The sequence below is a fragment of the Bactrocera neohumeralis genome, chromosome 3, assembly GCF_024586455.1.
Source record: "Bactrocera neohumeralis isolate Rockhampton chromosome 3, APGP_CSIRO_Bneo_wtdbg2-racon-allhic-juicebox.fasta_v2, whole genome shotgun sequence".
NCBI classification, from domain to species: Eukaryota; Metazoa; Arthropoda; class Insecta; order Diptera; family Tephritidae; genus Bactrocera; species Bactrocera neohumeralis.
The window spans coordinates 20109688-20137271 of record NC_065920.1 but is presented as its reverse complement, the minus strand read 5'-3'; the positions used below and the strand labels follow the sequence as shown (position 1 = coordinate 20137271).

Genomic DNA, 27584 nt, shown 5'->3' with positions numbered 1-27584 from the left:
AGGTTTGTAGTCTTTCTCAGCTGAGTCGTTCGTCTGACCTTCTCCATACATGGTGGAAATCTTCTGAAACAAAGATACTAAACTTGGACTCATCCGATAATATATGGTCTGCCACTGTTACACCGTCGTTCCCTTTTACTGTCTGAATTATATTTAAGGCGATCCAGCAGATAAGATCCATCTGAGCCTGCCTTGGGCAATTTTCCTTTATGAGACCCTTCCAACCCTTTTTTTTCACAAGAACCTGTCTCCCGAAATTGAAGAAATCTGCTACAGTAGTGTGGCTGAATTCCACAATGTCACATACAGGTATTTGTCTAGAGCTTTGATGAAGCTGTGATAAGACTATTATTTGCCCTTTAGAGACATCACTTACTCAACCTCAAAGTGGGGGCAACTACTTGATCGGTAATATATAATTTTTTTTAGCAGTAGGCTATATTTATCTCACGTATTAATCGATATTTTTGTTGCACACTGAGAATTTCATATTTGGTATACGGGGGCTTGAAATGGCGGAGTCCGATTTCGACAATTTTTGACAATTTATTTAAAAGTGTTGCTTGGCGGCACTATACTTGATTTATTAATTTTATATGTAGCAAACAATTTTGCGGGAATTTAAGATAGTGTCTTTATCAAAATGGCACATCAAGTGCTAATTGAGCCCGATAGGGCTGCACTCCTACCTAAGATAGTGTCTTATGGAAAGTAGGCGTTGTTGAGAGATTGACCTCGCGTGCGGTATTTCAGACTGAGTTTAACTATTGAGAATGATCGCGTGAGTCTTTCAAATTGATTAAGCCAAACAGTCCTACATAATGTCTAGAAATTGTCCTTCCGACGAGTGTATAAGACAAATTTATGCAATTTATAGGATATATCTTACCGACTGTGTATATAAAATGCATGAGAGATTTATTAGGGGATAATTTTGATACAATTACGTCAATTATTTTTAAGAAGAGTTTCTACAGACTTTCATGTAGCACATTTTCCTAGACGGCTTTTATCAAAACTTTCCTTAACAGGCTAGTAGTTTACTACCTGATTCGACTCCGAGTTGCAATAAAAAGTTCTATCAGGTGAAGAAAGAAATATTCTTCCACCGCACCAGCTCACATCTCTACGGTTCCCATGGCAAAATTGATCGAACTAGATAGAACTCGGACATTTCTTCAATTCATGATATTCTTTAGTATTGGTTCCATGCGTTCTTTTTTTGTCCAAAGATTGGAACATCATTTACAGGTAGAAATTTTAGTCATGTAACGAGGTTGTTCCAACATTTTCAGGAGATTTCTTGTAGACTTACTATACTTACTTCCGTTTTTTTATGCGATGAATTTATCGGATATGAGTACTCGCATTAAGACTCATCTCAATGTGTTTGCCGTTATATGAGTGAAACGAGCCTATAATAACAAAAACTGCCATTATTTGTGAAGTATATTGAGAATTTCGGAAATAAATCTCTTTTAGGAATAAATTTCACTCAAAAGTGGAATATTCTTTTGACCACTTCCATTCAATTTTCAGCGGGGTTACACTCATATGACATTTTCGACAATCTCACAGCACAAAGTATTGCCTCGACTCATGGAGTACCTTCAGTAAGCTTAAGTTTTTAATCTGTAATATAAGGCAAAGCTCCCAGCCGCTGTTTTCCAAATAGTTTTTAAGGCGTTACATAGGTTTCGGGTTTTAAAAAATCGAATTTTTTTTATTGTATTGTTAAATTCTACAACACCTCTAGAATATTGTCCTAAGTTTTCAAGTTGATTTGCGTAATAGTTTCGGAGATACAGCCTTCAGAACTTGTGCGCTCGAGGCTAGCCCGTCTAAGTGCGCCGTCTTTAAATGCGTTTTTCTCGAAACTGTTTAGTTAAAGTCGGTCAGTTTCTCGAGAACTTAAACCGATCTTCATGAAGTTTTACACAGATCTTTGAGTTACAATACTTAAAGACTTGGACGAAGTATTTTTTTGCGATTACAACTATTTGAAAAAAAAGTGTAGCGGAATTTTCACGGAAATTTTTATTTTTTTGTAAAAATGTCTGCCAGAGAAAATCCAATTTTCAGTTTTTTTTTCTTCGTCCAAGTTCTAAGTTAAGGTTTTAAATAAAAAATACGTATTTTTCACTTTAGATGATCCTGTGAGGAGTTATCCTGCCATTGCGGGTGCAATGTTTTCCGATGGGTCACGAGAAATGGCGTCGCAATGGCCGAGTTTTTTTTTCCAAAAATTTTCAAGTTTCTTTGTTAATAGTGTATGTTTGTAACAATAAAAAAATCTAATAAAATAATTATTTTTTATGTGAGAAATAAATTGTTGAAAAAGCACTGTTTTTCAAACCAGGAAACTCATGTTAAGTGGTTTTACCACTTGAGGTCAAGCATTGTCAGTCATGATGAAACATTATTGCCTTATGTCTTGCTCCAAATTCCTCGTAATTTGCATACTTACGTGTATATGAGTATTTGCACATACATACTACAGCTATGCGCCTATTATTGTAACCACCTTACATCTGCATTTCCCCTCCAAGTAAAGAAAAAATTTCATAAATAATGCACAGAAAGAAATATTTTTTTATGTTTTTTTTTTAGTTTTTTTGTTTTTTTAGTTTTTTTGTTTTGTTTTTGTTTTCTTCAAGTCTTTTCCATTCCTTCATAATCATTATTTTTAAGCTTTACTTCAAATATTTCGAAATTAGTAAAAATGTAAGAAAAGTGCGAGACATCAAATAATAAATGGCAACAAAAACGTTAACAAAATTTATCGATTAAACAAGTTTGCATTATGTTTGTTTTAGTATGGACAGAAGTACTCAAGTATCGAGCGTTTAATTACATACATATGTACATATATATGTTGAAAGAAAGAAGAGTGCAAGTTTTTGGTTTTTTCATTTGTTGCATATGCATAAATATACACTTTGGGTTATTCATATAATATACATACATATTTATATGGATACATATATATATTTTGTACATATACATACATAGTATAAGTAAAAGTATTTTCGCTTGTGTTTAAATTTCTTTATATGTATATATGTAAATATATAATAAGTTTGTGTGTAGCTCAATGCTTGAATTAGAAAATTAACAATTGCACAAAGATAATTGAATTTTTGCAGTTTTTTTTTGGTTTCAGTTTAATAATAAATACATACATTTACAATATACATATAATAGATATACATACATATATGTATTAATAGTACTTTTTAATTTATGTTTATATTTGGTAATGTTGATAGCTTCTTTTCGCATATCTTTCTTGGAAATTGGATTTTTAAAGTTGTTTTTTAATTTTTTTTTATTCAAAAGTTGGCTTCAAAATTGTTGACATTTAAGTACATAGATTTTAATTTTTGCGTTTTGCTAATTGCTTAACTGTTGTCGATAAACTCTCCTATGTAAGTTGTGTATTTTTTGCTTAGTTTCTACGACAAATGTTAGCATTTTCGCCTGTGAAATTTTTTCCGCTGAATTTTCAACTCAAAAGTGTGGGGAGTTTGGACGAAAAGTTTGACAGAAATTTATGCGAAAGTAAACGAAATTCTTAAAATACAAAACCCGCTCTAAAGATGTATTTTTTACTTGCTATTATTGTTGTAATGTAATTTTAATATATTTATATTTTTTTAATTTCTTACAACTTTTTTGCAAGTATTTATTGTAAGTTTATTTTTTATATTTAAATTCTTTAATTTTTTACATTTAGATAAGAAATTTTCGCTAGCATTTTTATAATTTTTCTTGATTTAAAATAATGTATGCATGCTTGATTGTTTGTGGTTTCATAATTTCGAAATTTTTTCATTTAAATTTTTATATACTTTTCATGCCACTATTTGAAATATTTTTTTTAACATATATTTTTGCATTTTTGCACAGCTTTCTTTTTAATAATTAAACTTTAAATGACACCTTTGTTGTTGCTGCTTTTGAAATAACCGTATACATATACACAATTTCAATTTTGAGTGCATTTTATGTACTTTAGGAAATATGAGTGTTTTTGTTTTGTGTGTATAACAGCAGGTTTGAGTGGAATTGTAAGGATATTTAGGCGCTTTTTGTGAAAAATATTAATTCTGTTGTTTGACAAATTTTTCTTGTTATCATAATGTGCTTAAATTTTTAAAAATTAATTGAGTGTTTTATTTGCTAGGCACTCAAAAGAAGTTTTTTTTTACAGGTAAAAAATTTTGAGTATGATATTTTAATAAAAAAAATCAATACTGTATAAATCATAGCAAATTGTGTATTTTGAAACGCATTTGAAAAACTCATTTTTTACTCAATTATTTTGAGAATGAGGATACTTAGACGATTTTTGTGTAAGAGATGTGAGTAGATATGGAAATTATTAATTCCATTGTTTTCTGTTCAAATGTTTCTTGTTATTATAATGTGCTCAAATGTTCAAAAATGAATTGAGTGCTTTTCTTGCGAGGCGCTCAAACGATTTTTTTTAAGTAAAAAGTTTTGAGTGTGATATTTTAATAAAAAAAAAACTCGCTAAAGTATTAATTATAGCAAATTGTGTATTTTGAAACGCATTTGAAAAACTCATTTCTTACTCAATTACTTTGAGCATAAGAAATCGAATGAGTCGCTTATTTGCGCAACTCATCAAAATTTTCAATACTAACACATACCCAATGTTAAAAAAAAAACAAAGAATATTATGGCTGTTATTAACAACAAATAAAAAGGTAAAAGAAATATACTCAAAAAATTTAATAAAATTTGAGTGTTTTTTTTTTATTTCACTCAAAGTGTTATTTAGAACTCAATGAAATTGAAGATGCAAATTTTTTTGTGTTTACAACTTTTGCTTGGAAAATTAACTTCGTATAAATATTATTATGTATAAAAAAATAGTATTGAATGAGTGCTTTAGTAACTCAAAAAGTAGCTCAAAAGGAAAAAAAAAACTTCAAAACAGGCTTACAAAATCTTTATTGTATTTGAGACTTTAACACGAAAAATTAGAAGTTTTAAATTGAAAACTTAAAAATAAAAAATAAAATAAAAAATAGATAAGTATAATAAATTTCGAATGAGTGCTTTTGTAACTCAAAGAAAAAAAGTGAAATAACTCAGTTAGAAACTAAAGGTGCAAAAACTAACAAATAATATATTTTTAAGTAAGAATTCCACAGACTTTATGGCAAAATTTAACATTAAACCTGCTTCATATTTAAAAAAATATTATAAATATGATTTAAAATTTAATAACCAAGCTTATAACACAAAAGTGCTTCTAAATAAAAAAAAAAGCTTTCAAAAATTTGTTTTCAAAAATTATAAAATAAACATAAATTTAATGAAAAAGTGCTTTTTAGCTTTAAAATTTGTGATGTGCTTTTTCAGAAAGCTCCTTTCGTGAAATGTGTTTTTTACATATTTCACTTTACACGTTGTTTTACAGTTTCAATTCAATGTTCTGTGATACGAAAGCGTATTGTGAGTGAAACGAGTGTGCAATATGCTATGTGGTTTGCGTCTATGTTGAGTGAAATCGTATGTGCCGTTAGATTTTATACTTTGTTTGCTCATTTGCTCAATTGTCGCGCGTAGCTGCGCGCGTTCGCCGTTATCTACATATATGGTGCGTGTGCATACTTTGCTTACTCACTCATTCATGATGTTTGTCTTTTGAGTAAATGATCTTTATGCTCTCTATTAACTCAACTACGCCTGGTTTGTGTCTACGCTAAGTTGATTTTAACCTGCTAAACTAGCTTCGCCTTCACTCAACCAATGGAAAATTCTGTTTCTCTCGTCACAGTTGTTGGTTTAGTTTATAATTTTTTGTTGTTTTTATTTTTGTTGTGATTTTAGTATTTGTTGTCATATAATTTTTTTTTGTTGTAATTTTATATTTTAGTGTTTTTTCTTGCCTTGTTTTATATTTCTTTTGCTTTTAGTGATTTTCTGTAATTTTCTCTTGTGTTTCTTGGTTTTCTGTTTTGCGCCTTATTTTTATAAAAAAAAAATGAATGTTTTTCCTCTACTATTTCTTACATACATATTTATAAATTTACACACTTAGCATTGTTTGTTTGTGCTTGCAAATTTGTATTTATATTCATGTTAATATTTTGTTTTTCTTGTTTTTTGTTGTTATTTTTTTTGTTCTTGTTTTCGTGCTTTCTGCGGAAAATTGTGCTTTTAAATGCCGGTATGTTGTTGTATATGCTGTTCACCTCCCTCAAAAAGCACCATGTAGATATTTTTTTGTTTTAGAAAAAATCTGACTTGTTGCTTTTTTCTTACTGTGTTATTGTTGTTATTGCAATTTTGGAATAGAAGTTGACTAGCGCGTGTATTTTCAGTGCTTGTTGTTGTATTTTTTTTTTTAACTGTGTATTTTATTGTTGCCGCTTCTCCACAGTTTTGTTTTGTGTAAAAATTATTTTTCTGCTTTATTTTGAATTGAAAACATTTTTTTGTTGTTCTGCTGCTTAATTAGCATGTTTTATTTAACATTTATATATATATGTGTATATATTTATTTGTATGTAATATACTTTTTTATATTTTATACTTATTTTTTAAATATGCTGCTAGCCTGCTATGCCTTCTAAGCAACTCTTGTTTCAGCTTTCTTTCTTTATTTTGGTTTTCGGTTTTCAGTTTTCAGTTTTTTGTTTTTTAATTTTAGTTTTATTTTTAATATATTTTTTTTATCTATTATGCGATAAATTTTGTATTACTTTTCTATCGCAAAAAATCTTTTCGTAGGTATGTATGTTAAGTATGTATGTTTCATAGTTTTTTTTCTTGTGTTTTGTTTGTGGCATGTTAAGTGTGTATACTCTTGTCACTGTCAGCTACCATTTCATCAGCTTGATTTTTTTTTATGTATATATATATTATGTAAATTGTACTCTTTTCATAGTTTGTCGCTCACGCAAACTCTGCACTCAGCCAGTATAGTTTTTTCTTGCTCATATTTATTTAAAACAATTTTTTTTCAAATTTCTTTTTAACATGTATATATTTAACATTGTATCTTCGTATACATATACATATATATTTTATTTTGTTTTTGTTTTTGCTTTAAATACAACACATCTAGAGTAATATTTTTTAATATTTCACATACATAACTTTGGTACATATGTCTATATATATTTTTTGCTGCGATATTTACTTGCTGTAACTAGTTTAGCTTGTAAAATCCAGCAGTTTTCTTAACATTTTTATATTTTTAAATTTTTATTAAATAATTTTTTTTATTTTTCATATGTCCGTCACCAGTTGTTACACCAAAAATGCATGAAAGCCTTTATTTACTAAATACTTTTAGACCGTTATATGTCTAAAAATATTTTTTTATATAAGTGTTGTTGTATGTATTCATATGTTTTTGCTGCAAATTTAATACGTTTTGTGTTACTGTATGTGTGATTTCTGTTTGCTACTTTTTTGTTACACTGTGTAACCTTCTTTGATGTGTGTTTATATGTATTTTCATGCCTTATGTAACTTATTCTATGCAGTGATTTATGTATATAGTATCTGTGACATCTCTTCCTCCTCTATATAGTTTCACCTCTACCGCTCCACTTGCTCTTCGTTTTCATCGTAAAACTTTTCCTTAAATAATTTTTATTAGTTTTTCAAAAATTTTCATTTTAATTACAACAACAATGTTTACTACATTTAATTGAAATAAAATATTTTTAATAAATGCGTAATAATTATTTTCTACACATGTAAGCTTTTAACAATTGTTGAACGTCATTTTGTTTGCTTAATAAATTATTTAATATATATATATATATCTATAGTTTTATGTATATTTTTCAAATAATATATTTTTTCATCACATGTACACATATATTTATTTATTTATAATTTCACATATTTTAAACTCATACATATTTATACGTTACATCCATATATAATTTGCTAATTTTGCCTATAATTTTGTTGTTTTAAACATATCAAGTAAAATATATAGTTTTTAAATAAAATACGATTTTTTATTTTCCACTAGAAAGTTTTATTTTGTCGAAAAGTAGGCGTGCTATACTTTAAAAAGTGGCTAGCTATAACTTCAATTAGGCTTCCAGTGCGCTCCTCACAAGATCATCTCACCCTGATCATCTCTCTCTCCCTTTCTCTATCCCTCTCTTTCTCTCTCTCTTCTTCTCCCTCTTTTTCTCCCTCTCTCTCTTCCACCTTAAAGCTCAACGCTACAGAAACCGTTTTTTGTTTTTATTTTTATTTTAGCTGTCGGAAAGTCAGTTTATGTGCTTGAAAGTTGTTTGGTTTGTTTTTTTTTGTAAGCTTTGTCTCTGTTTGCTGTCCACTCTTTCGTTTTGCAAACCTCAGACCTTTTGCTCCAGCTGCCTCTTACATATTCCCATTACTACCACACCTGTCATATATCAAATACCCCCGGTAACATTTCTATTTGATTTTTTTCCACTATTCCTTGATCGCTGTTTTGCGCCTTCTCTTGCTTAAAACTAATTTTTTTTTGGGGTTTTTCATATTTTCTATTTAAATATATTTGTTTTTGTACTATGTCACCTGCTGTACACCCGCCCGCTGGTCGCTGCAGTATAGGGTCAGTTTTGTGCACTAGTTTATAGTCGCGGTAGTTTATAACTGTATTTTTTTTAGTTCGTTACCCCGTTCGTTGGTCCCCTGTCCGCTGTTTCGTCATAAGTTGTGTATTTTTTAGGAACTTATAATACCATATCTTCTCTACTACACACAACTTTATTCGCTCTCTCACTCACTCTCCGTTCGCTCCTCTCCGCCATTTATCCATCGAGGTAGAAGTTTATAAATTATTTGCTTTGTTTGGTTTTATTTCAGTATTTCTTTGTTGTAGGCATAGTTTTGCTCTATTTTCGGGCTATTTTCTTCGTTTTATACAATGCTCCTGTTGAAGACTGCTCTCCGGCTTTTCCGTTAATTTCCATTTGCTGAAATCCCGTCTTAAAGTTATCTATAGCTGCTCTCTAAAGTATAATTAGCGCCTTGAAATGTTGTGCGTAAGTTCCACAAAGCTTTTTTACAAACAATAAAGCTCCCTTAATTGAGGAAAAGTCGATAATGCGCTCCAATATGATTTGTGCTTTTAGAGCATGTTAAACTTCGGTATGAATGATGCTTGTGCTTCAGCTTTAGACCGTTTTTTTGTTGTTCAGAGCTGCTCATTTGCGTAATTTTGAAGTTGCTGCAGAGCTTTGGGATTTTAGGAACTTTTGCGGTTGCTGCTTTGAGAATTTTCAACTAACGAGTTGATAGAGTCCTTGTACTCGAATTTATTTTGTTGTTCATAGCAGCTCACTTGCATAAGTTTTAAGTTGCTGCAGAGCTTTCGGAATTTAGGCGCTTTCTATTTTGAAAATCCATTTGATTGAGTCCTTGTAGTTCAATTCACGATTTTCTCTTTAATTTTGAAACGCTAGTTTCGTAAAACTTTTTGTTTGTAGATGAAAGCGATAAGGTGCAAAAGCCTTATTTCGGTCGAAGGTTTTTTTTGTTGTTTTGTTTCCTTTTTTATACGCTTCCCTTATTATACGTTGAACTCTCGAGCTCTGTTGCAAATTGCTGTATTTTTGCATTTGATTTCATGAAGCTTTCGTATATTTTGATGAGCTTTCTCTGTTTTTTTGGCTTTTTTCATCAATATCGAATTTTTAGTTCGTTAATATTTCGCAGCTTTTCAAAATGACCGTTTATTTTTATGGGTTTTATTTACTTAACAGCTCATATCCCTTTAATTTGTTTTGGTTTGCAGTTTTTAAAAGCTTTTGAAGTTTTTGTTTCTGAATACATTTTTTTTGTAATTTTCCATTTACTGCTCTTTTATTTATTTAAAGCGCAGTTGGTTTGCGCTCCATTAGCGTGAAAAAAAGTTTCGAAAAAGCTCGGAAAAAGTTTGGTGCTTTCATTAGTTTCTCCGTCAAAAGCTTGGAAGAAGATTCAAAAATGCTTCGAAAAAGCTTTGCACTTTCATGAGCTTTTCTCTCCATAAGCTTGAAAAAAAAATATTCGAAAGGTTCCGAAAAAGCTTGGAAAAAGTTTTTCAGCGTAAGTCGTTGATTTTATAATTCCTTCAGTTTGTATAATGTGCGATATTTGAAGTTATATAAATATTTTTTTTTAATTTACACCATCATGAAAATGTATGCAGCATAAAAGAATTTTGAAAATATTTTTGAACTTAAAAGCTTTTGCATTACTTTTTACTATTTTTTATTATTTTTTGAAATGCAAGTTATTTTATGTTTGTGTATGTATGTAAATATTAATGAATTAATTATTTTACTATTACACTCAATAATTTTGAGTTTTATTTAACTTTTTTCATGCTACTAAATATATGCTTCTTCTTCTTGCTTGCAGTTTTGGCCCTCAAAAATCGAACTTCGCTGTGTTATCGCGAATTATGTCTGTATTACAGCATTATTTGTTAATAATTACAACAATCAATCGAATTGATGAAACTTATGTACGTATACTTTTGAATTACACACATATATATATAATGTATATATGTATTTTCGATTTTTATGCATATTTACATATATATTTTTATTTTTAATGTTTATGTTTGCTAATGCATGTTGAAAAATTCTGCTGATTTCACTACTAAATATGCTTTGTTGACTATAAATTTTTAATTTTTATTTCGAGAATTTATTTTTTACAATTTATGAACTTTCAACGTTTCATGAAACGACATTGAAATTTTGTGAAAATTCTTTTTTTCTTTTAATGCTTGCTATATATGTTTTTATTATTTTTATTTAATTTAAGTGTTTTTTTTTTCTTTTCTTTGAAATAACTTAAATTTAGTTCTACCACATTTTTGTTATTTTGTTTTTTTTTTCTTTAAACTTTATTAATTATTTTTTTGGGATCTCAGTTGGTGATGGTGTTTCGAGATCGCCACAGTTATTGTAATATTGTTTTTAATATAAATAGTTTGTTTGCGAGAAAAAACGTGTGTATTTTTGCTTTTAATTGCTGTTTCAAGTGTAATGTTTTTGTTGTTTGAGTTTCTCACCAAGAAAAAACTCAAACCGAAACGAGTGTGAACTCAAAAAATGCTTTACAACTGAGGAAAAGTAAGTTTAAGTCAGTTAATGCTTAAGCTTAGTAGAGCGTAAGTTCTCTATAGTATATATATATATATGTATTTGTTTTCAGTTATATATATATATATAGTAATGCATGATTTTTAAATTCTGTTTTCAAACATGTTTTTGCGCATAAATTTAACGAACTTTTTACCTGTATATATTTGTATATATATATATATTTATATTTAATGCTTTTTTTTTTAACTTTTGTGCTAATGATTAGTAACAATTTTCGAGAACGCTATATATATATATTTTGTTTTTTGGTTTTGTCTAGTATGCAAACTACTTTTTACTTTATGTCGCCATTGTCAGCGTAACATTTGAATAATTTTATGTAAACTTCATTTAAACGTGAGAATTTTTCTACTTTTTTTATTAATAATTAAAATTTTATTTTTTTTTATGCGTAATCTTCAACTATGCTGCATATTTATAAATGTTATGCCATGATGTGTTGTTATTTGACGTGAAATTTCACTTTATTTAAAAATTTTTGTGTTTTCATGAAATTTTCACTTCAGTGATTTCACACATTATTTATGTTTTCAATGCAAACTGCAATTTTGTGGTTTAAAAAATTTGAGTGAAGTTTGCAAATTGCTATTTTTGTATGTAAATATTATATGTATGCAAAGAATTAAAAAAAAAGTTCTGAAATTCCTGGTTTTCACTGAAATTTCACTATTTTTGTTGTCTTAGTTGTTGTTGCGCGAAAACTGAATTTAATTTCAACTACTTCTAGCCAACTGAATTGTTCTCTTTAAAGTCATGTTGAACTAAAAAAAAAAAATCAAATATTTTTTATTTCAAAATTTTCCCATTTTGACTCACTGTTGTTTACACGCTCCATCAGTTTATCTTAAACAATTTTTTTTGCTGATTTTTGTACTATTTCATAATTATTTGCGCTCAAAGAACATCTCACCGTCCTTACTTTATTATTTCTTTCATTAATTTTTTTTTATAATTTTTTTCGTGATTTTTAACATTGAAGTTTTTTTTTCAATTTTTATGTATATGATTTGCGTTGTGTTTTTGTTGTTGCTGTCAGCAAAGCCGCTAAACTTGCAAAACTCTGCACATTTCGCAAGTTTGTTAAGCCTGTGACAGCAACTGCGGTTGTGCGGTGTATGAGGTGTATTGTCTTTTGTACCATTGTTATGTGTGTTACTGAGAGATTTGTATGGAAGTATAAGATGATTGTATTATATGTGTTTAATGCGTTTCAGAACCATTAAAGCATAGACCAACGTAATCAATAAAACAACTTTTCTAACGTTCAAAGACGCAAACTCAGTTTAAGCGTCTTAAATTGTTGGTGTTTACATGTTGCTCTTCCAAACCCAATTCCGCGAAGACACTAAGCGCAAACATATTTGTACTATATGCAAAATATTACCAAAGTGTTGTAGCAGCTGTGTTATGTAACTCATTTTTCTATTACAAGTGACAACAAAAAAAAGTTGCGCGAACAAACATGTAGTAAATGAAACAAAACCAATGAAAACTCAGCCTTTTTAAATAATTGCGTTTTAAATCATAAAATAACTGTAATTGAAAATACTTTTCTTCACTAAAAATTTATGGGTATGTGTTAGATATGCATATATGCTTAGAAACTTTTAAAAAATATCAAAACTTTAAGCATTAACTTGCTTATAATCGTCGTTGATGAAAGTGTTTCTTTTGTGTTTTTTTCTCCTATGTGTGACTGCTGTTTTCGTATCCTCTAAAAAATTGTGTGCGTTTTAAGACCTTTTAATCTTAACATTGCTTCCAAATTCATGTACTTTAAAATAGCCGTCCGAAAGCTTTTTGTGCTTTCATGACATTTCCTTTTTCGGCTTCACACTTCATTTCACTATCTATCCATGCCTTTAGTATCTTTCAATTGTGCGCTTTAACATTTTTCTTTTGCGGAATTATGAAAGCTTGCTGAAAGCTTTCACATACATACGAAATCAATGATTCTCATGCCAATCTATGCCAATGAAAATCGCTTACAATTATAATGTTTTATTTTTTCGCTCTTGACATAGCAGCATTGGTATGTATTAGCTCTTTAATGATGCTAACATTTTCTGCTTTCAAAAGTTTCAATTTATATTTTTGACGTCTAATCTTTCAAAATTTTTGTGATATTTTAAGTGCATTGCTATGCAACAAGTTTGTTGTAAGCTCTTGTTTGCTTTTGTGCAGTTTTTATATTTGATTTTTATTATATTCTTTTCATTGTGCTTTTTTCAATTATAAAAGCTTGTGCTTCAATGCTTTTTAAGCACTTCAAAATAACGAATTTGCAAAATTCTACAATTTTTAGCTGCCCTCGTAGAAAAGTTAAGTAAAATTGTATTATATAGAAATTTTGCAAATAATGAAATTTTGAAGGGTGTTTGTGTGTGTGCAACGAAGCTTTCGAAAATGGTTGCTCTTGGTTTTCCAATAAATAAGTGATCTTATGTGTTATATACCTGTATGTGCACCTATTCCATGTATATGTGTAAAGTATATCTATATATATGTATGTACATATATATTATGTATGGAAATACAGAAAACGTTTACACATAAGTAGTTAAGCTTTTAAGCGCGACGCAGGTGTACATAACAAATCAACATTCATACAGTAAATATTTTAAAGTTTTAAGATGATTTTTTGAATAAAAAATGCAAGCACATTATGTCTGGTGAAAGCTCTATTTAATTCGTGTAAGCTCAAAATTTTTTCAATGAAGCTTTAAAAGTGTTAGCGAAAGTTACCATGTGCGCGTGAATGCTTTAGAAATTTAGACGAAAGCTTCAACTTGCGCGTGAAAGCTGTAAATTGCGTGTGAAAACTTCAAATTTCGTGTGAAAGCTTTTAACCATGAAAGCTTCAATTTGCGTTTAAAAGTTTCAATGTGCGTGTGAAACCTTTAACCATTAACTGAAAGCTTCAATTTACGGCTGTAAGCTTTTCATCTTTAAATGAAAGTTTCAACTTGCATATAAAAGCTTCAACTTGCGTGTTAAAGCTTCAAATGGCACGTGAAAGCTTCAAAGCTATGTGAAAGCTCTAACTTGCCCACAAAATTTCCAAATTAATTTGAAACTTTGCGTGTGAAAGTTTTAATTAACGTATGAAAGCTCCAATATTGTGTGACAGCTCCAACCTTGTTGGCGACTGTTTATGTTTGCTTGTGAAAGCTCCAAGTTGTTTGTGAAAGTTTAATATTATGCATTCACACTTTATTTTTCTACGCTAACATGCTTTTAACAGTGAAATTTTGTATTTTTGCAGTGAAAGCTTAATATGGTTCTAGCGAAATAGTGAAATACTGCTTTTTTTCTATGAAAGCTTAGTCTTTCTAGCGAAAGCTTGCAAAATAGATATGAAAACTAACACAGTTTTCGCTAAAACTCACACATTCAAGTGCTTACACTTACTTACTTATAAGTGAAAGCTTGTGCTTGTGCCGTTAAACCTGTTACATTTTTTCTTGCATTGAACTATTGTTCAAAGCTTGTTTTTCAATTATTGCTGAAAGCTTCCACTTATTTTTCAATTATTGATGAAAGCTTTCACTTGTTTTTTTAATTGAAGTTGAAAGCTTCTACTTTTTTTCCATTATTGTTGAAAGCTTTCACTTCTTTTTCAATTTTTGATGAAAGCTTTCACTTATTTTTTTAATTATTGTTGAAAGCTTCTACTTGTTTTTCAATTATTGCTGAAAGCTTCCACTTGTTTTTCAATTATTTGTTTTTTAATTATTGATGAAAGCTTCCACCTGACTTGACATTTAAAATTTTGTGTGCTTTTGTTTATTATAAGCTCTTGTGCTAATTTGTGATTTTACAGTTAGCTATGATTTTGCTTTTGTGCTTGAAAGCTTACATTACATCGAAAGTTTTTGGTTTTAAGTAGTTATATATTTAGTTGAAATATGTACATATTTATACACACAAATAATTTAAGTAACATAAAAATATATATTTCTGATAACAACTTTAGCGCGGAATGCATCTGATGTGGTATTTTCAATTATACATACATAATATTGGAGTGTGTGTTTTTTTTTTGTAAATATATATTTATATTTATATGCATATATATAAGGTTACTTTAAGTATTTGTAAATATGCTTTTAAGGTTAATACATTGTGTAAATATTTGTTTTTGCACATAAATATTTGAATAGTTTTGATATTTGTTTTTGTATGTAGTAAGGTACACATTACACTGATATATGTATGACATTTGTTATATGTATGTATGTATTTATCGTATTGAGAAGACATTGAAACATATACACTTTGTAGTTGTAAATAACCACTAGGTTCATGTGTAAAGAGATTTTTCAAATATTTTTTGCACATCACAAAAAAATATAATTGCATTTTTGCTAAAAATTTACAAATAACACTTAGACATGTATGTTGTTGTTGTAGTAAGAGTTAACATTTAAAAGAATTATGGTGTACAAGTAAGGATAAAAATTATTTGCTAACGGTAATGTCTTGGAGTTGGCTGTGTTGTTCTTTATAGCAGGAATGTTAGTTGAAAAACTTGTTTTTGTTGTTGTTAGTGCATTTTCTTGTACATATATACGCGGTTATTTCAAATAGTTGACCATGCACATCGATAATACAGTTATGTGTTGCACAGTAGCATATACTCAGATATATATATAATTAATTATTAAATTTTGGTTTTGTTTTGTTTTTTTTCTCCATTTTGCAAATAAACATTTATAATTTCTTGTATTTGTATGATAACTTTACATATGTTTAACAATATTTTGTATTTGCTTAATATTTAATAAATAATTGTTTATGGTTTGTTGCTTGCGGTCTAAATCTAAACGCATTTTATTATGGCTTTAATTAAGCGTGTATTTATATATATGTATATGTGTGTGTGTGACGTTCAGTTTGTTGGTCACGCATGCGCCATTTACTCTCATAAGACGTACCGCTCCAATGGGCTGGATTGTAATGATTTTTGTTGAAGCAGCGACGCGTTAATCGGACAGCAAAGTGCAGCGCCGGCGCGACACACTGAACTCAAGTGTTTGGGTGTGTGTTTATATTTTTATTATTAATTAAATTTAATTAAATTGGCATACAACTTGTTTTACGCACAGTTTACGGAAACAATTTAACATTATAATTGTATTTTATATGAAATGAAAACAAAAAAATTTCGATAGCTTAAAAATTTATGGAAAAAATCCCGCTTCTAGCCAACCAAATTTAGCCCGTTTCGAACACGCCAGCATACCACGCGCCTATAAATTAACTGTAATTACGAAAAATATAACACTAACTGTTAGTCTACATATAAACCATATCATTATAAACGCTTGCTTCTAAGTAACCAACACCTTTCACAGTGTAAAAAGAAAATTTGCATAAATAAACAACCGCTCCGTCGCACGCTCGCAGCATGCGCGCGCACTACTCAACACACACCGCCGCCGCCGTTTAGCGCGTTTACTTTTTCTTTACCGCTGCTGTTGTGGCGGCCTGTGTCTTTGCTGGCGTTGCAGGTGCAGCCTTCGGCTCCTTGGTCTCCGCTTTGCCGGCCTTCTCGCGCTCTTTCTCGCCACCGCCATTCTTCTGCTGTTGTTGTTGTTCTCCTTTCTCTTTTGCGCCAGTTGTTGTTGCTGTTGCTGTCGCTGCCGCAGTTGTTGGCTTGACCGCTGTCTCCTTCGTCGCTTTGGATGTTGTTGCCACTACCGCCGCCTCTTCACTACCCGCTTCCTCTTCCTTTAGTGTGCCGGTTGTTGTTTCTTTTGCCTCCAGTTCACGTTTCTCATTCGATTGATTTGCCGGTAGCGCCTTCAGTATCGCATGCACCTCTTCGGCCACGGCCATCAACACGAATTCGAATTGTTGTCGTGTGGCAACGAGGCCAGCACGTTGATCGCGCAAGTGTTCCAATGTGGCGGCGATATCGATTTCACGTGCTCCCTTATTCATGCGTCCCAACACCAGATCGAGCAGTATGTAGGCGCCAGTACGGCCGGCGCCGGCGCTGCCATGCACCACAATGGGGCAGGAGCGGCCGCGATAGGACTTGTTTACTTTTCTGGAAGACAAATTTTGAAAGAAAAGAGAAAGTTGTTAAAACCTTTTTTTTATAAGTTTTTACTTTCATTTTTTGCCGTTATTCTCCTCTTTTTCTAGTTATTTGTCCAGTTTTTGGTTCGACTCGATCACCTTCTTTGTTTTTATCTTTATCTCAAACGCAACTTTATTTTTATCTCAATCTCAGTCTCCGTCCCAAGCTCAGTCTCAATTTCAATCTCAATTTTAATCTCCATTCTAATCCTAATCTCAATCTCATTATGAATAGTAATCTTAATATCAATCTTAATATCAATTTCCTAGTCCCAATTTCATCTCTTTTATCAATTATCATCTCATTCTAAATCACAATCTTAGTCTCTGTATCAGTCTCAATCTAAGACTCAGTCTCAGTCTCTTTCTCTGTTTCTGTCTCTGTCTCATCTCTGTCTCTCTCTTTGTCTCTGTCTCTATCTCTATCTCAGTCTCATCTCTATCAGTCTCAGTATCTCTATCTCTGTCTCTATCTCTATCTCTATCTCCATCTCCATCTCTATCTCTATCTCTATCTCAGTCTCTGTCTCTGTCTCTGTCTCTGCCTCTGTCTCTGTCTCTGTCTCTGCCTCTGTCTCTGTCTCTGCCTCTAGTCTCTGTTTCTATCTCTGTTTCTGTCTCTGTCTCTGTCTCTAACTCAGTCTCAGTCTTTGTCTAAGTCTCTGCCTCAGTCTTAGTCGCTGTCACAGTCTTAGCCTTAGTCTCAATATGAGTTTCGGTGTCAGTCTCTGACTCTGTCTATGTCTCCGTCTCGACGCAGTTTCAGCACCAGTCTCCGTCTTATTCTTAGTCTCAGTCTCAGTCTCAGTCTCAGTCTCAGTCTCAGTCTAAGTCTAAGTCTCAGTCTCAGTCTCAGTCTCAGTCTCAGTCTCAATCTTAGTTTCACTCTCAGTCTCAATCTCAATCCCAATTTCATCCCCATTCCTTTATCTCTTTATCTAACTTTAACTCCGTTTGTATACCGATTTGAAACTCTATCTACTCTCTTCTTTGTAACTATATCTATGATAATATCTACTTTCACTTATTTCTGACCAAATCTCTTACCTTCTGAAGTCCAATAACGCCTTAGCTTGCGCCGGTACTCCACCTTGTGGCCAAGAGAGGAAATGGAATTGTGTCACAGTTCGTGTTTCGCTGGTTCGCAAATTTTTCAAATAGAAAGAGCGTACTAAGTAATCATCACACCAAATGTGCTCGCTGACCAAGTGAACCTGAAAGATGATTATAAGACTTTAATTTAGTTCCTTAACATGTTATTCTCGCACTCACCTCGTAGATGTGATAAACCTCAGCACCCTCCTCCGGCCAATAGCGTGCACAAGCGATTTCGCCATTCTCTTGTAAGCGACACAGTGAAACAATAACAACGGCACCTTGTTCCCAAATCATTTGCCAGAAATGTGCCAGGGTCGTGGGTAATGGTCCTTGAGCGGCGACGTATGCCGGAGCACGTGGATCGTGATCGGTCTGAAAGTATGAACGTTGAGAGATTTTGAATCGGTCGAAAATAGCTTGATCTGGTAGACGGTTTAAATATCAGACCAGACTTTATTTTGAATATTTATTTGGTAGAATGTGTTATGAAAAGCAAAATTATTCTTCACAATTGATACTCACAATAGTCGAAGCATTGATGTAATCCAATCCCTCAGCGTTGGCCAAGTGATTGAGCACTACACGCGAGTGATCATAAGGTAATGGAGCGCCTGGTCTATTCAAGTTAGCGCACTGCGGTTGTTGTGCGGCATCGCGTGCACTCGGTTCGGCTTCATAGCGGCACAAAGCCTCCCATTCCCGTTGTAGGCGGCCCTTATTACGTAAATGATCCTCCATGTAAGACTAAGTCATTGGAATATATTGTAAATTTCACATCAAAATTATGCTCTTTTCCTCAACTCACCAAAACCATATGCCCAGTAGAGATATCCATATTGGTTAGCGCCGGTTCCTCACTCCACGATGAGGTGCTCGATCGTGATGATGGCGGTCGATCGTTTTCCTTGCTTAGCGATGTTATGCGACCACTTGCCACCGGTTCGGGTGCGCTACTCTTGCCGGCCATGCGCGCACGGCACAGATCCTGATAGTCTTTGCTGCAACTCTCTGCGCCACCGATGCCCGATTGTAAACCACCCAGTTTGTCGCGTTTCTTGTCATGTCGCTTTATCAAGATGAGTGTTATGAAAATCACAATCACAGCAGCAGCGCCAGCACCAGCGAACATATACGCCATAATATGCGTCACATCGGGTCCTTGTTCGGCGAGCTCAATGCGCGATGACGAAACGCCATCCGTATCGTCTTTGATCTTATCGCCCACACCCGCGTGTAGTACGGTGAAGCCCAGACGTCGTAGTATATTATTCTTGACGCCGCGATTGTCGTTGATGGCGCGCGCTATGTCAGCGGCGGTCTTGTGCTCCGGGTTGTTTGAGTCCACCCGGAAAGAGACTTCGTGCGGTTGAACGCTGTGAGAAGGATAGAATGCAATTACATCATTACAAACATGAGAAGATCTTTTAGTACTTACGTTAAATAGGTAAAGTATCCTTGCATATGTAGTATATTGGCCAATTCGTTCATGATCCGCACACCGTCACTCCAGCTATCGATACTGTGTAGTAAATAGAAAGTTAGTATATGGTGTTGGAAATCATTAGTTAGGTATTGTCTACTTACGGGTTCTTTACGAACACATGCGCATATTCGGTGTCGACTGTGTGCGGAGCATGATCTTCATCGGAATGATCCTTCAGCACTTTCTTCTTCTTACTGCCCTCTTTACTGCCTTTAATATGCGCCGGCAGCACTTCCTTATTGCCAGCATTTACGGCTTCGGTTTTATTTTGCGTATCCTTTGATTCCACAGCATTTGGCGGCGGTCCGATTAATGGACCCGGCTTCTTCACATCTAAACGTTCGTGTCGTGTGAATCCAAACATGCTTTCGAGCAACTCACGTGCCTTGGCTTTGCGTACCTCCTCCTCATCCTCAGACACATAGACGAGACCACCCTCGGTAAAGACTGGTCGCGGTTTTTGTGCATTACGCGCATAAGTATTCGAGGAAAGCATCGCTTCCTCTTCGAATGGTGTCAAAGAGTTGCGAATGAGACTTTCCTCGAAAGCCAATTGCTTGCGTTCGGACTCGTTGGCAAAATCGTTTGCACTCGTACGTTTGTAGGTTGGCAACAACATTTGGTCAGTTTCATCAATCGCATTTGCCGTGAAGTCACTATTTAATAACGGTTCCTGCGGCAAGCCTTGCTCTGCGGCCAACTCACGAAAGAATGAACGTTGCACCGGCTTAGCTTTAGCTTTCATTGCCGCTTTGTTCGAAATACGCTTGAAAGAGCTGAAGCGTTCAGGGAAATACAATTCGTTGGAATCATTAGACAGTTCATCCGGTACAATAACTGGTTGTTGCTGCGTAGATGGTAGCACACGCGCCGCTGCCTCACGTTCGCGCTCCACCACTTGTTCCAATTTTTCAATCGCGCTACTCGGTTTACGTTGATACGGTTGCGGATCTGGTTCTGAGGCTGCCAACATCTGATAGAGTTCTAAACGATTACGCATTGCATTTTCCTGTGCCGCCTCCAACTCCGCTGCTTGCTCCAGTTGTTCGCGTTGTATGCGTGCACGTTCGTTCTCTAAATAGGTCTCCATTATATTCGGTGTGAGTTGTGGTGGCTCTTGTGCATCTGATTTTTCGAAATATGCCAGTTCTAGCGGATCGTGCCGCAGTTGACGTTGGTCCTGCAGCTGCAATTGATGCAAAATGCTGTTGAGACTATTTGCATCTTCATTCCGTTGTTGTGTTCTCTGTTGCTTTTTCAGTGGCGGATAGAAATATCCACCATCCACATATTCTTGTTCGGGTGGTGTGAAGCGTACGAAAGCCATAGCGCCGGCAGGATCGATATCGGTAGGTGTGGGTGCCAAATTTGCGCAAAGATTCGGTGGTAGTTGGGTCTGTTTCTGTAGTGAGTAGAGTGTTCCTTGTATACGGCATTGTACATAGGGATGATCCCAGCCGAGTCCGGCGCCCTGCAACTCCTCCAACATAGTGGCCAGTGTACGAGATTGCTCCTCGGTGAGCGGTGTCCTGTGGAGGAGGATTGATTTTGTATATTAGTTTGTTTTTTTCTTCTTAACTATTATGAAAACTTACTTTTCAATGTCCTCCACATCTACGCCAGTTGTTGGTATACATTTTCCAAAGATGTTATCTGTGTGAGGTTGGAGAATATTATTGTTTGGTATAATAAGTGAGCTTTAGTTTGATTTTTGATATGACTAAACCTGAAGATAACGCTTGTTGTAAGTGCTTGGCCCACATACTACTTTGTCCCTGACCGAGAGTCTCTGTTAGTTTAGTAATATGTTTATAAACTTCAAAAGTATAGACTTGTCTTCTGTAGCAGATCTACAGGGTCGTCCGGAAAATAATAGGACTGATTTTCTTTCGACTGTACTTCGGAGGGTGCCGACTGGATTCGGTAGAGGGCGTTCCTAGCTAACGAACGAGCGGCGGGTCAGTTGTCTTCGAGCACCTGGAGAGTCAGGACAAACATTTTCGCGCGACGTGTTCCTGTGAGTGGTGCAAGCCGAAAATGCAGCGTTCATTAGAGCAGAGGTACGTGGTTAAATTCTGTGTGAAACTCGGTAAATCTGCGAGAGACACGAATGATATGATCAAGCAGGCTTAGCCAGATGTTGCTTTAGCAAGAAGTGGTGTGTTTCGGTGGCACCAGGTCTTTTTGGAGGCTCGGGAAGAGGTCGCTTATAAAGACCGGAAAAATGAGCAAATCCAAAGTGAAAACGATGCCCTTTTTCTTCTTTGACATCGAAGGCATAGTCCACCATGAATTTGATCCTCCTAGACAAACCGTCAACGCCAGATTTTACGTGGAAGTCCTCAAGCCATTCAAATGAAGGGTCCATCGGGTCCGACAAGACATCGCAGCCGATTGGTCCAACGCTTTCGCTGCCGCCCTACATTCCAGATGTGGCCCTCCGGACTTTTTTTGTTTCCTTGCCTGAAAAAGCCAATGAAAGGCAAGTATTTTGAGACGACAGAGGGGATCCAAGCAGCATGCACCTTGGCTTTCAAGGCTATTCCGGAGAATGCCTTCCGTGACGCCTTCAATGCTAGGAAATCGTGCTGGCAGCGCTGCACTGACGCAGAAGAAGCTTATTTTGAAAGTGTTTAAAGAATTACAACGATTGGTTCAATAAATTTCTTTAAATCGACTCAGTCCAATTACTTTCCGGATAAACGCTGTATATACCGAAAGACCGGGAAATGATGACGAACTTAAGTACTTAAAATGTGATTTCTGCATTGTCGTCTTAAATTCGATCTTGAGAATATCACAAGTTAGCTGGTTCGATACCGGGAGGGTATCAAAATTTCGTCTTATACTTGAAATGATTTTACTTCGAAATATCGAATTGAAAGGGTTAGAAAATGGAGCATCGGTAATACTAAACTGAATATTCTCCTGTTTTTTTTTAGCACAAAAATCTGTGCTTTGTATGCCTCGAGATAGTTGAGTCATCAGAGCAGACCCTGTTTAGTAGACTCTGTATGATATTTCTGTATTATACAATCAGAGAGCTCATATAAAGCCTATATTAAAATCAAGCTAAACCATATTTATTTTAATAGGCTAATAATATTTTTCGCTACTTATTATTATTAGTGACAATATAAATTACTCACCATCAAAACAGACCTCGCTCCCCTGAAGGCAAAGTGTTCGCACAAATTGGCAACCTGCAATGGAGCAAAGAAGAAAATAAATGAGATTTGAATTATATATAAATAAATATGTATGTATATACACACATATGTATAGTGAATGCTTTCAGACAATAAGAATATGTTTAGTCATTAGTTATAAGAGCTCCATTGTCCAACTGCGTATTGTAGCGGAATGCATACAAATATTTTGAGTAGCAAATTGGCCGCTCTTTTGTTGAAATTACTTATATAATTTACTATTCTTGTGTGAGAAATCACAGCTGTTACTCGTATCTTCATATCACTTTATTTTAATGCTCTGTTTGCTGTAGAAGAATGTAGAAGAATTGGAATATTATTGGCAATTTTCTTTGACAACTTCGAGTATATTTTAAAGCGCTCTGAAATTTGTGGCTCACAGTGAAAAATGTGTTATATTTCATAATCATAATCGCGCAATGAAACGAATAATAAAGATTTTTCTTTATTCATTCCGCGTTCCTTTTGGAAAACCCTATGTATTTGTAGGGAAATCCTTGCTGTTGCTTGATGAGTTGCTGGATATTGATTCATGTTACTGTCGTCTAGAAACTTCGATCTAGCATCTAAAACTCTCGAAATTTATTGAGCACAGATAACTAGTGATTCATTCCTCTTCATCTCGCTTGTCTATTGGAGTTGAGGCTTATATGCTGGTTTGTCCTTCTTCAAAAATACTTGAAAATTTGTGAAGCTCATACCCCTGAAGTACCGTGCTTGAGTCACAATGAACATAAGTCACTGTCAATGCACTTTTCGACGTCGAATAGACACTTGTTACTCAACGATACTCCGGCCAACCTAAAAAAAGTTGAGTATGATTTCGGATTTTGACTTTTTCGCCGATTTCGGTGTCTCTTTACTAGAGAAAAACCTTACAATTATCAAAATTGAAAGTATTTCTTCGCCGTTTTCGGTGTCTCTTTACCGGCCAAGACCTCACAATTATCGAAATTGAATGTAACTAGCAATGAAATTTCGACTGACATAGAGCTGGAGACATTATTCTGATGGGTAAAGCTTATTTGCCATTTGAGGATTTGTCTTTCACATGTTCTCGAACCTTTCGGTTTGAATCAAACCCTATTTTAAACATCCTATGTTCTGGAAGTGAAGCTTGGGTTATTGACTAATTACGAAAATTGTTCAAGAAGGCTTCAAAAAATTATTTATACTATAGGTAGAACTCGAGTGGATGGGGAGGATGCTCTGGAGAATAGGCGCAGTGAGTTTTTCACGGATGCGTGAAGCTAGGAGGGGAGTTTACTGTAAGTAAACTCTCTGTCATTCTTAGCTTTAGGCAACCGGACGACTGTATTGTCTGTTAGGTAAAAGTGCTCTAAAGTTGGCGGATGACGTGCTGCTACGAAGGACAACTACTTTCGGGGTGGTGAGCATTTACTCCAACAACAGAGTGACAATCATAGCACTGAGCTCGCTAACTGTACGTTCAAAGCTAGTCAGTCAGTGTCTGTCCCCACCAGAAATAGCATCCAGCTACTTCATTATAAAGCTCATTTCAGCGCGTTGTCATAACGGAGTGGCTGGCAACTACTAGGTCTATGTGCCGTGCCCCGCTCACGTCGGTATGGCAGCGAGTTAGATCTCCATTGGCTTCTTGCATTCTAATGAACCAATGGACCTCGCGTGCGCTTAGTAGACGCTGATTGACGACCCGCTCTTGTGAGACTGCAAGATCATTTTGGCCTAGAGTAGATCGCAGGAGATCTTCTGAGCTAATTGCCTTTAACTAAGTTCTTCTTGCCGCAATAGTAGCAATAGTAGGGGTTCTTACTGGACATTGTGCAATAGGTTTTCATACGGTAAGGCCAAAAGTCTTCACGGACGCAAGTTATCAGAGTTGAGTGGAGGGGGGTGAATTTGAAACAGCTAGCCACTTTATTCTCCATTGTCCAGCCTTTGTAAGGCTGCGGATGAATTATCTTGAAAACATTACCTTCTGCGAACTGACATCAGCAAATTTGCTCTATCGATTTGTAAGGGTCTTATGAGCTATTTTATATTAGTGTTAGGTAACACAATGAACCGGTATTCTCAGCTGTTGAAGGGGGATTCCTATTAGAATCGATCTCTTAAACTAACCTAACTTAGATCGCAGAAGTTTTAGTTGCCTTCCAGTGATTGCTGGGTTTCGCTTCGGTTTGACATTCCTGGATGACATATATCTCTCTCCTATGCAAAGTTTTTGTCATCTGGAATGAAATATATTGCATATTTCTGGTGAGTAGACTATTTGGGTGCTTCCAGAGTATTCAGTGTCATAGTTTTCTCTTTGGTTTCGATGACGAATTATTTGATTATATAAATCTGTAATATGCATTGTTTATCTTACATTTCTGGTTCGAAAAAAAATCCTAAGCTCTTGTTTTCTTTTGATTATACAACACTTGGAATCCAAACAAAAAATACAAAACCCACATCAATTTGGCTGATATAAAGGCTAAAAAGTGTTGTCTAACGGTGCTTTGAAATATTGCACAGCACTCTATGCTATTAAAAGTATAGACGCGAGTGAAAACCTCACAACTACATACACATATACATATATATGATAGCTGGCGCGCCGCTTAGTCCCACGCATGGCGAAAGAATATCAAAGGCGCGCTGTCAAAGCGAAAAAGCTGTGTCGCAACCGGTGACTTATATTCGGCGAGTTAACCGAGCTTACGATTTTCATCACTCAGTGTGCCCCTCCAAGGCAAATATAAGCTTACAAAGCGGAAAGCCTACACTCAACACCTTCGCACACACACATAGGCACACGCGCCGTGCTACTGTTGCATATTGTTGTTATTATTGTTGGTTTTACTCTCTTTTCGCTTATTCATTGTTGCGTATAGATATGTATATGCGTTTATATATCCGTGTGTGCGCCTCCTTATTTGTTGCTGCAAGCATTTTCGGAAGTCCTTCAAATCTAAAGGCAAGCATCAGCACCACAAAAGCAACAATAAACACCAAACAACGTGGCCACGTTACAACTGAGTTATTCTTGCGGTTTCAACGCTTCGCCGAGTGTTCGCCACAGATAAAGTAAATCTATGGTCTGGCAGGGAGTAAGTTTGCGTGTGTATGTGTGTGTGTGTGTGAGTGCGCTCAAAGGCATATAATTGCACACTCATGGCTGTACGCATTGTTAATCCTGTCAACCTTAGCTGTGTTGCGGCGCCCGAAAGCATACTTTGATGGCACCGAAAAGCGTATATCTTCCTACAGGCACTTTGACAGCGGCGCCAATCCGTTTGTGTTGCGCGTGAACGTGGTGACTGGCGCTTATTTCGATTACAGCATTGCTCAACAAATTCCTGAGTGCTGGAGTGGGAGAAAGTACATCACAGCGTTATAATATTATAACTTTATATGCTTTGTATTATTGGCAAGCGGCTTAAATATTATTTTGGATCGGTTTTATAGTATTTTTGAGTTTCAATTCCAATTTTGGGATTAAAAATAAAAATTTCAATTTATTACCAAGTTCAGTTTTTAATTCGGTCAGTTTGGGATTAAAAATTATAATTTTTTATAATAACAATATCAGTTTTAAATAGGGTTTGAGATAGATCAGCAGTATTAGTAATATATGACAACCGTAGAGTAATATTTAGCATGAGAAATTCGAATATTGCTGTATGTCGGTAGATCATAGAATTTTAAAGGGTATTGATAACACATGATAGATCAGACCGATCACAGGTGACAGGTGACAAGTGTCATGTTAGATGTTAACTGTGACATATGAAAATCAACATGAAAAAAGCGTTGTAGTCAATGTAAAAGCTGAACTGAAAATACATTTTTTTTGAAATGAGTGACCAGAGAACATGAAAATAGCAGTGATAATGGATATATGACAGATGACAAATGTCAAGCCTAGGTACAAAGGGCTGGTTATCACTGAGAAGAGAGATACCAATTTAAATATTTTTTTGTATTGTATTGAATAAATTCTTTTATATGCTTTCAACATACTTTTTACGTCCTAAACAATTGAGACAAGCTGAGCTTTCCGACTGTCTTTATATACGCATATATGCATACCATTCACTAATGTTTTTGAGATATCGAACTGACATTTTGCACAGGCGCTACTCTCTTCAAAAAGCTGCTTATTTGTCAAATTCACTGATATCGGTCTACTATAACATATAGCTGTCATACAAACTGCGCGCTCAAAATTAAGCCCTCATATGGAAAACTTCTTTATTATACAACATATCTTCACGAAATTCGGTATAGATTATTATATAAGGCAAAGGTACCATCTCCGAAGAAATAGTTCAGATTGGAGTACTATAGCATGTAGCTGCCATACAAACTGACCGATCAAAATCAAAATTTTGTATTGAAAACTTCTTTATTTGATAAGATATTTGCACGAAATTGCGAATACATTATTGACCAAGGCAAAAGAACAATGTCCGAATATATTGTACAGATTGGACCACTATAGCATACTATAGTTGCCATAAAAACTGAACGATAAAAATAAAGTTAAAAATCTTTATAAAAGATCCACTAGCTCCTGTGTAG

The 27584-nt window shown here is 34.3% G+C and overlaps 1 protein-coding gene and 1 long non-coding RNA gene across 8 annotated transcripts in view; one reads left to right on the top strand and one right to left on the bottom strand.

The window, feature by feature from the left end:
• Positions 1-27584, top strand: part of LOC126752951 (uncharacterized) — a 241550-nt gene that overhangs the window by 42872 nt on the left and 171094 nt on the right. For 4 of the 5 annotated variants that reach the window (XR_007666070.1, XR_007666069.1, XR_007666068.1 and 1 more), the window contains exon 1: positions 10424-10504. The exons of the other annotated variant lie outside the window; for it this stretch is intronic. This is a non-coding gene — a long non-coding RNA (uncharacterized LOC126752951). Of the gene's footprint in view, positions 1-10423; positions 10505-27584 lie in introns of those variants that run through there. 5 annotated transcript variants of the gene reach the window in all.
• LOC126752944 (receptor-type tyrosine-protein phosphatase N2) overlaps positions 2570-27584 on the bottom strand; it is a 173062-nt gene continuing 148047 nt past the window's right edge. For 2 of the 3 annotated variants that reach the window (XM_050463994.1, XM_050463993.1), the window contains exons 3-11: positions 22974-23027; positions 21420-21477; positions 19926-21353; positions 19777-19860; positions 19147-19714; positions 18864-19085; positions 18516-18713; positions 18291-18457; positions 2570-17211 (exon numbers count right to left, since the gene is read on the bottom strand). In XM_050463994.1, coding sequence (XP_050319951.1) covers positions 16614-17211; positions 18291-18457; positions 18516-18713; positions 18864-19085; positions 19147-19714; positions 19777-19860; positions 19926-21353; positions 21420-21477; positions 22974-23027 — 3377 coding nt within the window. In that variant the 3' untranslated portion in view covers positions 2570-16613. The remainder of the gene's footprint in view (positions 17212-18290; positions 18458-18515; positions 18714-18863; positions 19086-19146; positions 19715-19776; positions 19861-19925; positions 21354-21419; positions 21478-22973; positions 23028-27584) is intronic. The other variant, XR_007666065.1, reaches the window with a different exon arrangement.